General features: G+C 40.1%; 1 protein-coding gene across 7 annotated transcripts in view; it reads right to left on the reverse strand.

The window, feature by feature from the left end:
- The window catches only part of OSBPL3 (oxysterol binding protein like 3), a 183,546-nt gene that overhangs the window by 89,782 nt on the left and 81,039 nt on the right, over positions 1–12,725 (reverse strand). For all 7 annotated transcript variants that reach the window (XM_033194114.1, XM_033194111.1, XM_033194113.1 and 4 more), the window contains exon 2: positions 9,165–9,408. In XM_033194114.1, coding sequence (XP_033050005.1) covers positions 9,165–9,260 — 96 coding nt within the window. In that variant the 5' untranslated portion in view covers positions 9,261–9,408. The remainder of the gene's footprint in view (positions 1–9,164; positions 9,409–12,725) is intronic.

Below are 12,725 nucleotides of genomic sequence, written 5' to 3' on the forward strand. Positions count from 1 at the left end.
GCTGAACTCGATGGTAGGGCCAGGGTGTAGGTTTTAGAGCAATGTCAGATGACACTAGGGAAGTATTCTGTTGTGCCTCTGTCCTACTTCTTACGCTGTCACTTCTGGACCTTTAGTTTTTTCATATTATCAAATTACTGAAGTAGACTTTCCCCTCCCCAGGAAAGAGCTGTTGAATCGGTCAGTTTAGTTTACATTTGCATCAACAGCTTCTTGAGAACATTCCCTTACCTTGTACAGCTGCTACACTGTGTTCTCCACCGGAGCATCTGGGCCAGGGTTCTGCCTTCCTGCATCTTAAATGTGCCCACTCCCAACCCAATAAAATATATTTATTTTCTTAAGGCATTCCATGTAGTTTTCATCAAAGTAATATTTCTAAATCTCACCCAAATATATTTGCTGTGATTATTATTCCGGAATTGCAGAACAATACAGACAGTTCAGCAACTTTCCAGAAGTGTTTTAAGAGTTCACTTTCTCGTGATCTTCAGAGTGTGGAATGCAGCTGACAGTCTGTCATCTGTGGATGTGGAAAGGAACAAAGAAGTCCTGACAACTCAAATATGCCATTTGAGCCGATACTTTAACCTTTTCTGATATCAAATGTTTGTTTGTTTCTTATAAGACTTACTCAGAGTGGGAATATATTGAGAACTCAGTCTTATTTCTTCGCCTTCCTACCTTTCAGGTATGTCATAACCATAGGGGTGGCTAAAAGGTCAGCAGTAAGGAAGAGAAGTAAAAGGCCCAGAAAATGAGAATCTAGAAAACTATAAGAAATATATAGTTCATTATTTTTCTCAGTGGGGTCCACTAGAAAAAAGAAAAAGAAAAAAAAAAAAAAAAAAACCAGCTCCAGGCAAACGGCGATCCTGAGGCTACTTCAATCATCCACGTTCCTCTTGGCCCTGCATTCTTAAAGATGTGAGCTGATGGAGGCTTGTTTAAATAATGACCATTTGTACATAAGGCATGGAATGTGAATAAACTTCTGAAGAAGCCTTCTAGCATCTAAAAAAACCCAGTGCTCTCCAAATAGTTGGTTGCCTGGTCCCCTACCATTTATTAGCCATGGGACTCTGAACAAACCAGTTAATATCTCTGGGCCGTATTTCCTTTCCACGGTGGGGGAAACATTACAGACCTCACTGAGTTGTGTTGAGACTCCAAAGGGTAGCATGAAAGGATATTATGAGCTGTGAAGATGCTATCGGAGAGTTTTCACTTCCAGTGTCCCATGCTGACTCTTCCTCTGAGAGCAGCCTAGACACAAGCCAAACTGCCTGCCCCTGTACTGTGCCACCCGCCTCCCAGCTGGAAAGAAGCAGGGAAGCAGCTGTGACACTGCCTAAGGGCTCCCGGGACTCCACTGCTCACAAAAGGCTATGTTTATTTGTCAAACACTTACATAGCACTTCCTACTACATGCTCTCCTCAAACTAAGCAATTTACACCTAATAAGAAAACAAGGCACAGAGAGGGTATTAACTTTGAGATCAAACAGCTTATAAACAGCTGGAGACTCAAACACTGGCCATCTGGCTCGAGCATTCATGCTCACTGCCTCTCCTCTTCTATGATCATCATAGAACAATGTGAGACAACCACGATGTTTCCAAGGTCCCTCCTCCTTGATTGGACTGTCTTGTGGTGTTTATTCAGCCTGTACTGAATACTGAAATAAATTTAGAGATACTAAATCTTAGTATCTCTAAAGACATTATGAAATTAAAAGAAATAAATGGGGCCGGGCACGGTGGCTCACACTTGTAATCCCAGCACTTTGGGAGGCCAAAGAGGGTAGATCACCTGAAGGCATGGTGGCACTACAGGAGCACACCTGTAATCCCAGTTACTCAAGAGGCTGAGGCAGAAGAATCGCTTGAACCCAGGAGGCAGAGGTTGCAGTGAGCCGAGATTGTGGCACTGTATTCCAGCATAGGCAACAGAGTGAGACTCCGTCTCAAAAAAAGAGAGAGAAATGGGACTAAGCATTTTCAATACCCAGACAGCTGAAATAACACCTGGACATTAAAGTGTTAATTCTCTTTTCCCTCCTTAGCAAATTCTTCCCTATTCCACTCACCTGTTTTATGAGTTCCGGCCCAGAGCCCAGCCAGGCTGGGCTCCCTGGAGTGCAGCATAATCTAATACCCTGCATAAATAAGCTCTCATCGGGTGACCCTAGGAGAGTTCGAGTCACTGTAGATTAGCAGGGTGACAAGAGTGAATTGCATAATTGTATGGAAACTTACATAGCAACAGATCTCTCCATTTCAAAACCCCTGCAATCATGAGTGAAGCACTTGTCAATTATTTTGTCAGGATTTACTCTCTACTGCTAACTTCTATGCCAAATGCTAACAATACACTTTAAAAATGAATAGAGGCTGTGCTTTCTTTACAACCCATAGTCTTTCCAGTCAGAGTTGATTTCTTATTTATGATGAACTGTTCAGCTGTCCTGTCCTTCATAGCTTCGTATATCCCTGCTCAGGACCTTTTAATAACAGGCTCTCAATAGATATTGGTTGAAGAAATAAAACTCAAGGCTATAGGACTCTTTTGATAAAGACAAAGCATATTCAGTTATCTTTATCAAGCTAATCTGGTCTCTGGAATGTGTTACTTTGAAAGTTCTAGAAAGGAAATATAAGGGGGCAGTGGGAAAAAGATAAGAGGAAATTGCAATTACTCATATTTTACACATTTTAAAATAGCAATTCTCCCTCCCACTTAGATATTCCTTAACCCACTTAATGTATCTACAAGACTTTGTGAATGGTAATCTTTCTACTGAGCAACCGCATGAATGAATGATTAATTCTAACCCTAACCTAATTCTACTGAGCAACTGCATGAATGAATGATTAAATTCATTCATTAATTTAATCTACATTTACTGAATGTTTCCCATGTGCTAGTCTAGATGCTTCTTATTTACTGTTTCATTTAGTTCTCAAAAGTAAGCAAAATTATCCAAACTTCACAGCTAAAAAGCTGAGACCCAGAATGTGTTAAAAAAAAACATGGCAGGGTTATCCAGCAGGAAGCAAAGCCAGTGAGAACACACATCAGTTTCTAGAGCCAGCATCTTTACTTTTGTTCCAGACGTTCAATAGAGTAGTTCCTTCACAGACCGCAGGTATAGAAGAACATTTATGGATGCTATCATTTGCTGAATAAAATCAATGGGAAGCCCTTCTTCATTTTATTATAGATCCTCACAACTGTCACTGGAGCAGGGGAACTTAAGAATCTGTGGGCTTTTTGCTCCTGCATGTTCTCCATGTATACCTGGCCATACATTCTCACCTGCCCCAATAGAAGGATATTTGTCGCTGGTTTTCAATAAATTCTATCCGACGATTTGTATCTTCTACGTGCAAAGCCCTGTCCTAGGTGCTATGAGAAATAAAAGGATGTATACACAGGACCCAGTACTTAAAGAACCATACACTTTTTTAACCAATGAAGCAACTGAAAGAGGAGAGACAATGGCAGTGTTAAGCATGGTATTAGCCAAGCTCAAGGTTCCAAACCAGAACATGTGCGAAAGCCTCTCTCAAATCCTGTCGAGCGGCCTGGTAGAACTGGGCTGTTCTACTCCTCTGTTCCTAGTCTCTCATGAATCAACACTAATCAGTCCTTCACCCCCAGGACTGCAAGGAAACCATCTGACAATGACACCAATGACCTCCACAAACCACGGTCATTTTCAGGCATTTTATTTGACCTATCAGCAGCCATTTAAAAACAAGTTAATTAAAGCATAGCAATTCACATTTACTTTGTAAATGATCTACAATGAGCAAATCTTGTTTTTATAAAAATTATTTTAAAATCTTAAAGCAATAAATAAAAATTATTGCTAAGGAAATGACATAATTCAAAAGGGTAGTAAGGTTTCATATGATCATTCTAGCTAAAGGAATAGTGGAGCCAAAACCTGGGATGAGGAAGAACATTGAAGATCCACTTAGAACTCTACAAATAATAGGGTATGATTAAGACAGTCAGGAGGGACAAACAACCTTTTTTTTTTTTTTTTTTAAATAAGCAGGGTGCCTTTAGTTCCTACAAGAAAAGTAGATTCCTCTATAGTGAAGGCATGATATCTGAAAAGTGATCTACTTCAAAAAGAACCAATTCTGCAGAGTGTCAGGGTTCTTGAAACAAGGTCATGTGAGTTCTGCTTCCAGAACTGGCCAAAGTAAAGGCAGCTTATCTGTAATTATACCAGTTTCTTGAATTTACCGAGGACTTTTCTCCAAAGACTTTCAATGTCTTTTAGCCACTGAAAACACTCCATGTTCTCTTACTGCATTCCAGGGGAAAAGGCGGGAGGAGAGTTTTTCCTCCATTTTATGAATGGAGAACTGAGACAACCTACGGTTACCTGAAGTTCATCCAATAACACATTATAAAGATTGCAACAGAGAGCTCTTGATTTCAATTCTTCTCTGTCACTAAGGGGTGACAAACACAGTGCCCATGCTGTGCTCTCCCTGGCTTATGCCCAGAAGTCACAGCTAAAAATATGGCAATCTTTCCCCTGAATGCAGACTCAGCTGCAAAGTCCTTCTTAACACAATGCTCTGTGCAGCTACTACCAAGAGATAGATGCTGGCATAGGGGGCGAGAGGGGAAAATCACTTACCACCCAAGCAAGGGCACGGCTTAGCAGAATGGGGTAAGAATTCATCAACTGTTTTCACTTGTTTTAGGTATAGGCTATGCCTAAAGATGTCAAATGTAGCCCAATTATTAAACATTCTATTGTATTCTTCACAAAAGCATTTTGTTAATGTGTGGAGTAAGGCACTTTTTATTTTAAAAGTATATATTCACATGTACGGTGTATATTTTAGTGGGCTTTTGTACAACACTAAAAAGGTATGAGTGGATACATGTATGATCCTGTAAAACTTCCTGGGAGAAAAAAAGCTAGAACTATTGACTATGAGCATTTAGGACTTTCACAAATACGAATGAAGGTCAAATTATGTTAACTATAATGATAAAAACATACGTCTACATTTACTCAGCATCTATGCTAAGTCTGACCCTGGAATAAGTACTTATTTTTCATCCTTACCACAATGCTATGAGAAAAGAACTATTATTATTCCAATTTTATTGATGAAAAAACTGAGGCTTGGAGAGTTTAAGGTCATAGAACCAATTAATGGGTGGACCCAAGACTGGAGAGTTAATGTTCTAATCACTATGCATACCTTTCTCCTCAAATTATCTTGAAGAGATTTTCTTGACAGGTTGTTTTCATACTGGCAAAGTGAGGCTTACTGTTTTTAAAATCTCAGGAGCCCCAACATTTAAGTTAAAAGACGATAGAACCCTCCTCCTAGGGTTTTTATGGCCCTAAGTTGTACATTTTGTCTTAGGTCAGATGTAAAAATGAAAACACCAGGTCTCAATCATTTTCTCCTTCAAGGAAGCAAGCTCTTTTAACATAGATATATAGGTAGGAGAGTATCAATACATAAACGCATAGCTCCATGAGATTTTATATGAATAGGTCTGAGATAGGAAGACCGGGTTCAAGTTTAAGTTCAGTTCAAGAAACAAGGACAAGAGAAAATTCAGCTCCAGAAAGTGAAAGAAAGCTAGTGTGGCTGGAGTACAGAGACTCTCAAGGTCACCTGGCAATACTGGATGAGAACTTAAGTAAAAATGACTTTAAAAAACCATGTCTTCCAGCTAAGATGGTGTTTTAAGTTCATGCATTTAGTGCCCCTTCCCTATTGCCACTCTCACTCCAAATACAGCAAAAACATACAAAATGTCACCCTCACTCCAAATATGGCAAAAATATACAAAGTTATAAGCACGTAGGGCTCTTTTTTGTCTGTGCAATAAAAAACAAGATTAAATATTTCCAAAGAAAATGTGGTACATATACTTATGCAGTGGACTACTATTCAGCCTTAAAAAAGAAAGAAATCTTGTCATTTGCAATCACATGGATGAACCCGGAGGACATTATGCTAAATGAAATAAACCAAGCACAGAAAGAAAAATACTGCATGATTTCACTTACATGTGGAATCTAAAAAAGTCACACTTAGAGAAACAGATGATAGAATGGTAAGTTCTGGGGATCTAATGTAACACCATGGCGACTATAGTTAATAATACTGCATTATTTACTTGAAATTGGCTGTAAGAGTAGATCTTAAATGTTCTTACCACACATACACACAAAAATAACTATAGGGGGTGATGGGTATATTAATTAGCTTGATAATGGGTAATCACTTCCCAATGCGTACATGTATCAAAACATCACATTATACACCATAAATATATACAACTTTCATTTGTCATTTATTACCTCAACAAACCTGAAAAAAAAGAATAATGTGGCAAAAAAAAGATAAGTATCTCCATGGATCAGAACCAAACAGAAATGTAAAGTATACTGTAGACAGAGGTGTCCATTAGCCTGTTTCTGTGGGCTAATGGGGTGAAAAATGTCATCAGGAAAAGGCTGGGACTTGAGCCAAGCTCGCTGCTGGAAATCTGAAACTGTGGAGGGGGAAGCCCCCACACCACAATGAAAGAGAGCTTTAAAAATCTGCTTGCCCAGGGAGAGGTGAGGAGGGAGACATAGCCTCACAGCCAGGCACTGGGCTATGCTGTCTGGGGCCTGGTGCTGGGTCCCAGGTATTCCATCATCATCACGGAACAGCAGGCCCTTGCTGCAAATATTAGACTTGACTCTGCACTGGGGTGCTGAGAGGTAGGAAGTTGGCAACAGCAAATCCCTAGATGGGTCAGGGTGAGTGCAGAGAAAGAATACATGGAAAGCAATCTCTAGATGAAGCTCTAAGCTGCAATTCCAAAGCACATGAGAAAAGTTAGCACTAAGAAAAATGACCAATAAAATCAACATCAGATGTATCCCCTTAAGATGAAAGGAAAAGAGCAATTTGAAAATGACTTTAAACTGGTGTTTGAAATACAAGTAGGTATTTGCACAGATTATCTTTAGTTATATTTCATATTCCTCTAATTAAATTTCTTACTATGTAAATCTTGAAGTTTTAAGTGTTTAACTGGTACTCTTCAGTGACGTGACTGGAAACACAGTGTCATCCTTATATTTAGCGACCGACAGACCATCGGAGATGGCTGTGTGCTCTAAGGGAGGAGAGCTTCAAGGGTTCCTGCACCGCTGCAGCACCTTTAAAGACGGAAGCACAATCTTGGGCCAGTTTGCAAAGGCAGAGTGGGTATGGGGGGGCCAAGGTGGACCACATGGATGGAAACACTAAGCATACCCTGGGACAGAACACCTTTCTTCGACAGAAGGATGAGAAAGCAGATGGACTAAGAAAATGACCTCTGGAAATCAAACACGGGCTTTATAACTATAGGATGAAGTTGAAATAAACTTATTAAATTCTCCACTTTCTCTGCCACAGAAGAAATAGAAGTGTCTCCATTTATAAAGCCACATTATATGCATATTAAAGCAGGAGACCCTAAATATAAAAAATGACCATTTGATGAATGACTGACTGACTGACCAAGCATTCCAAGTCAGAAAAAAGTTGAGGCATCAAGCACATTCCTCTTACCCTTTATGATGTAACTTCCAAAAAAGCTTTGTAAAAACCCAGTCAATTCCAAATAACACACTGAAAAAAGTTTTCGTAGTATTTGATCTGAGAATTTCATTGTACTGTTCCAATTCCTATGGTGTAATCACCATCTGCTACTTAAAGGAATCATGTTCTCCCCCTTTATCAAAGAAGGACATAACAATCCCTGGGTGTAAGGAAGATGGCGCAGGTAGGGGATATACCACATGCTGTTTTAACCCCAACCAGAGTTTTGGCTTAGGGAGAAAAATACTCCTGTGGAAAGCTGACAAAGAGGACAAGCACAGTGACCCTCATGAAAACAGAACTCCAGGGAGCCATGATGCATTAGCCAATGACTAATTTTAGTCTTTTCTTTTTCTTTTTTTTTTTTTTTTTTAATCCCAGAAGGAACCGATGACAGTGCTGACAAAATTCTCCTTCTTAACCCCTCAGGGGAGATCCTGGAGGGCTTCCCAAATGTCAGACCTGTGGCAAAATCTAAGTTTCCTGGAATCACAGATTCATGGGTGGCAAAGCTCCGTATCCCAGGCAACGCTCAGTCTGAGAGACCCCTGATGATGTCTCATAAATGTGTAGATGTGACTGAGGTGGGAGTTATTTAATTGCTGCTTCCAATTCTGGAACCAAAGACTCTGGGTGATTTCTCAGGCCAGCACTTCCTATGAGGAAAAGGAAATGCCAAGAGAGCCAGCAGGTGCTGAAAAGGCTCACAGACCACTTCGGTCATAAATTCAGCTTTCTGACAGCTCATTCTCTCGCCACCTCACTGTGAGGGGAAGAATTATAATGATTACTGTGCATTTACTGCCACTGATCTAAAACCAGCAAATTCTGCCAACAAAGATTCATTAGAAAGGACACCAAGAAACAACATATAATTACCCGACAGTTATTTAGGAGTTAATGATTCAGTCCTTTGTTTCAATTCTTTCTTCCTCTTACTTAATTCCTTTGGACAATTTTTCTGTAGATTAGGTTCCCTCATCCATTACAGATATTAAAGCAGGTGAGACTCGAAGCTACTAACAGGGCAATCTGTGGTTACAAGCTGCCATAAAAGGTGTGATGAAGGGAAGAAAGTTGGGGTGGATATTATAATTACTGGAAAAATGATGGATTGTTTTTTTGTTTTGCTTAGCAGGATATAAAGCAAAGTGTGGGCTCTGAAGCCAAACAGACTGAGCTTTGGTTCTTTCTTTGCTCCTTACTAGCTGTGTGTCCTCGGGCAAGTAACCTGGTCAGTCTGAGTCAGCTTCCTCATGGGGAAAATGGAGATGTTAATACCTACACTGGAGGACAGTTGCCAGAATTAAACAAAATTACATGAAGAACCAAATGCAGTTCTTTCCACCTGGTAGGCACACATTATTAAAATTATACAGAATTTACTCTCTCACACAGTCAAGAGATAACCAAAAGTAAATGCTCTTAAACTGAGAAGTAGGATTTCCCAAATAAATGTGCGCATTTTAACCAGCAAAATTGATGGCTTATATTTGCATATTAAATTTTGCATGAGTTAAACTTTACCTGTCGACTTCCTTGCTTGGAAGAGCAGCTACTTGTGCTCCTTGAAGGTGACACCAATTTTTGGGACACACCAAGGTTCTTCTCATCACTCATCATGAACAGCAAGTCACTTGGCCTCAAGACAGTCAAAATGCCATCAGATGACAAGGGAGCCGAGAGTATGGAAGTCCCCAGTGGCAGGTGGTTTAGCTCTTATCCAAAGTGTTTAAAAAACATTTGGGTGACCCAAAGGAAACCCCAAAACCTAAAAAAGAGAAATTAGAAAGAAGGTCAGAGGCATCAGATATCATCTCTAATTTGCCACAAATTGTCTGCAAGTGGCTTAAACATACTACAGATTACAGAGTCACGATGTTTAGCTATAGCACGGGCCAAGAAGGAAAAGAAGCTTTACACCATTCTCTTGTTGGGAATTTTGTATAGGTGGTTTTTCATGTAGCTTTGCAATACAGCAGGCTTAAGAACATCAATATAGAAATTTGAGTCCAGACACATATAAAATCAGTACTATAAAAAAATCTTAAAACACAGTAAGACACCAGTTCACATCCACTGTGATAGCTATAATAATAATTTTTTAAATGGGAAATTATAACTAGTGTTGGAAAGAGTGTGGAGAAATTGGAACCCTCAGACGTTGCTGGTGGAAATGTAAAATGGCATAGCCATGGTGGAAAACAGTTTGGTAGCTGTTCTATTTCTCAAAAATTTAAACACAGAATTATCATATGATCCAGTAATTCCAATCCTAGGTATAGATCCAAAAGAAGTGAAAACAGGTGCTCAAAAAGTTGTAGGCCCATGTTCACAGCAATGTATTCATGATAGTCAAAGGTGGAAAGAACCCAAATGTCTAACAACTGATGAATGGATAAACAAAATCTGGTATATATATACAATGGGATATTATTCAGATATTAAAAGGAATGAAGTACTGATACATGCTATAACATCAATGAACCTTGACAACATTAGGCTAAGTCAAATAACCCAGACACAAAAAAATAAACATTGTATGTTTCCATATGAAATATCCAAAGCTGGCAAATCCATAGAGACAGAAGGCCAATAATTAGTGGTTACTGGGGGGAGAGTAGGGCGATTGCTTAAGGGCTACAGAGTTTCTTTTTGGTGTGATAAGAATGTTCTGGAACTAGGCCGGGCTCAGGGGCTCATGCCTGTAATCCCAACGCTTTGGGAGGCTGAGGTGGGCGGATTACCTGAGGTCAGGATTTCGAAATCAGCCTGGCCAACATGGCGAAACTCTGTCTCTACTAAAAACACAAAAATTAGCCAGGCATGGTAGTGGGTTCCTGTAATCCCAGCTACTCAGGAGGCTGACGCAGGAGAATCGCTTGAACCTGGGAGGGTGGAGGCTTCAGTGAGCAAAAATAACGCCACTCCACTCCAGTCTGGGTGACAGAGCAAGACTCTTGACTCAAAAAAAAAAAAAAAAAGAAGAAAGTTCTGGAACTAGCTAGCAGTGATGGGTGTACAACACTGTGAATGTACTAAATGTCACTAAATTGTACATTTGAAGATGGTTAAAAATGTGAATTTTATGTGTAGTTTATTACAACTTTTTAAAAGTTCTTCCTGGTTTTTTGGTAGTAGGGTAGAGGATTTGTTCTCCCAAAGGTTTTTGGAAAAATCTTTAAAAACTACAACATGATATGACAAATAACTGTGGGGGGTAAAGTAGAATTTTCCATATCATCTATGAGCATATTTAAAGAGAAGGGATGATCATTCATTGAGTACATACAAATTACTGCCCAGCACTATAGTAAGGATTCCCACAAGCATTGTCTCATTTAATCAACAGCATGACGGAAGTGGAGTATCATCACTATTTTATGGAGAAGAAAACTGAGTCTCTAAGAGATTAGGGAACTTGCAACTACGTTGCTGGAAATGAGCACATCCCTCTCTGGTGACCAGGTCTGATGATAACAGCTGTTGCTCCATCTCTGAGACCTAAGAGACCTGGGGAGCTGGACTAAAAAGAATCAGGAGGGAGGTATCAAGCTCTGAAGAGGCAAAATCTCATTCCCTCCTATAGCAGAGTATCCATTTCCAAGATGGCACAGTGTCTGTGATGGGGAAGGCGACTGAGAAGGGTGGCGGGGGGCTGGGGGGGCGCCCTCTACAAGCACTCAGCTGGACTGCCACCTGCAGCTCTTTGGGAGTCTTGCCCTGATGGAGGGGTTTCTAGTTCTCAAAGAGGAGAAATGTGAGCCTAGAATCACTGGCTTCTCCCACAGCCCTGGGTTAAGAGTAACTAACATGTTTGGTTTTGGCTTCAGAAAACCAGGACTTTATTTAACACACTAAGTTCAAGTAAATTCTACAACTTTCCTAAGCATGTTAACATAAAAAAAAATCTAACCCATTCCGTTATTAATGTTCACATAGTCTAATCATAAAAAGAAGAGTATCATATATTTGTCTAGGAACCAGCTAGTTAACTATGATATCAAACTTGGCTAATTATCATATACTCTTTCCTATGCCTTCATTAACACGTAGTTCTTTAAAAATAAAAAAGAGTATGTTAAAGCAATAAGCTAAAATCAAAACAATGAAAAGAAATACAAAATCTCAGAAAATGAAATTAAGGTGCCCAGAGCCATAGAGCTCAATTCCCATGTCACTTTTAGATAACTCCCCAAATCTCTTTATTCATTTAGTATTGGATCCAATAATAAGTAAGACTAAAAGCAAACCAGCACCAGCCTCTTCATAAAGTTAGCCTTACTTATGGGGGCATGACTAGGTGTACCTGAAGTCAGAAGCAAATGCAGTCTAAAAAGTACCAAGAGAGTACTGTAAAGATATATTAATAGTTTGTGGAAAAGCAGTGTTGGCTGTTGCTGTTTGAGAAAGAGAAAAAAAATTAAAAACGTGATGGGAGCCCCATGATGAAGTGTGTGTCTGTGCTTGGGGAGGGGAGGGGGAAGCCGCTCCCTGCTGCTATGGCAACAGATTCCACAGTAGATTAGGAATACTAGCGGAGGGTTTGTGTGTGTGTGTACAAGCTATGTTTTAGTTTTTTCTTTAAGGCTGAGGTTCTGTTAAACGAGAGTCTGGGATGAGAGGGGTGTGTGTGCAATGTAAAGGGAGAGAAACGTGGGCAATAAATGAAAGTCACAGCAATTCTACAACGGCCAAAGCAGAAACACCACAACCCTGTCCTAGAGGCAGCTGATCCGGAGTCATCTTTATCTCTTTGTCCTGCAGAATTTTACCTGGGAGGCAACAGACAGGGCTTGCTAGGCCAAATCCAGTAACTATCAAAGTTGGCACTTAGAGCTAAGGGCTCTGCCAGCACGACCCCCTGGTGAGCCTTACCCCTGTCTCCTTTCCCTTTCTGGGAAAGAAAAGAGAGGGGACCCGTAGCCCCTCCCATGCCCCACTCCAGGGTGGAGTCTGGGATTGTTGCCCAGGGAAATAGATCTATTTCATTCCCCAGAACCTTCCTGCCTAGCCTCATCAGGAATTTGGTTAAAGCCACCAAAAGCGGCCTAAAAAGTAAAAGAAGTCAAATTCCAAGAGAAGGAT

Source organism: Trachypithecus francoisi, unplaced genomic scaffold, assembly GCF_009764315.1.
Source record: "Trachypithecus francoisi isolate TF-2019V2 unplaced genomic scaffold, Tfra_2.0 Lachesis_group4, whole genome shotgun sequence".
In the NCBI taxonomy this organism is placed as follows: Eukaryota; Metazoa; Chordata; class Mammalia; order Primates; family Cercopithecidae; genus Trachypithecus; species Trachypithecus francoisi.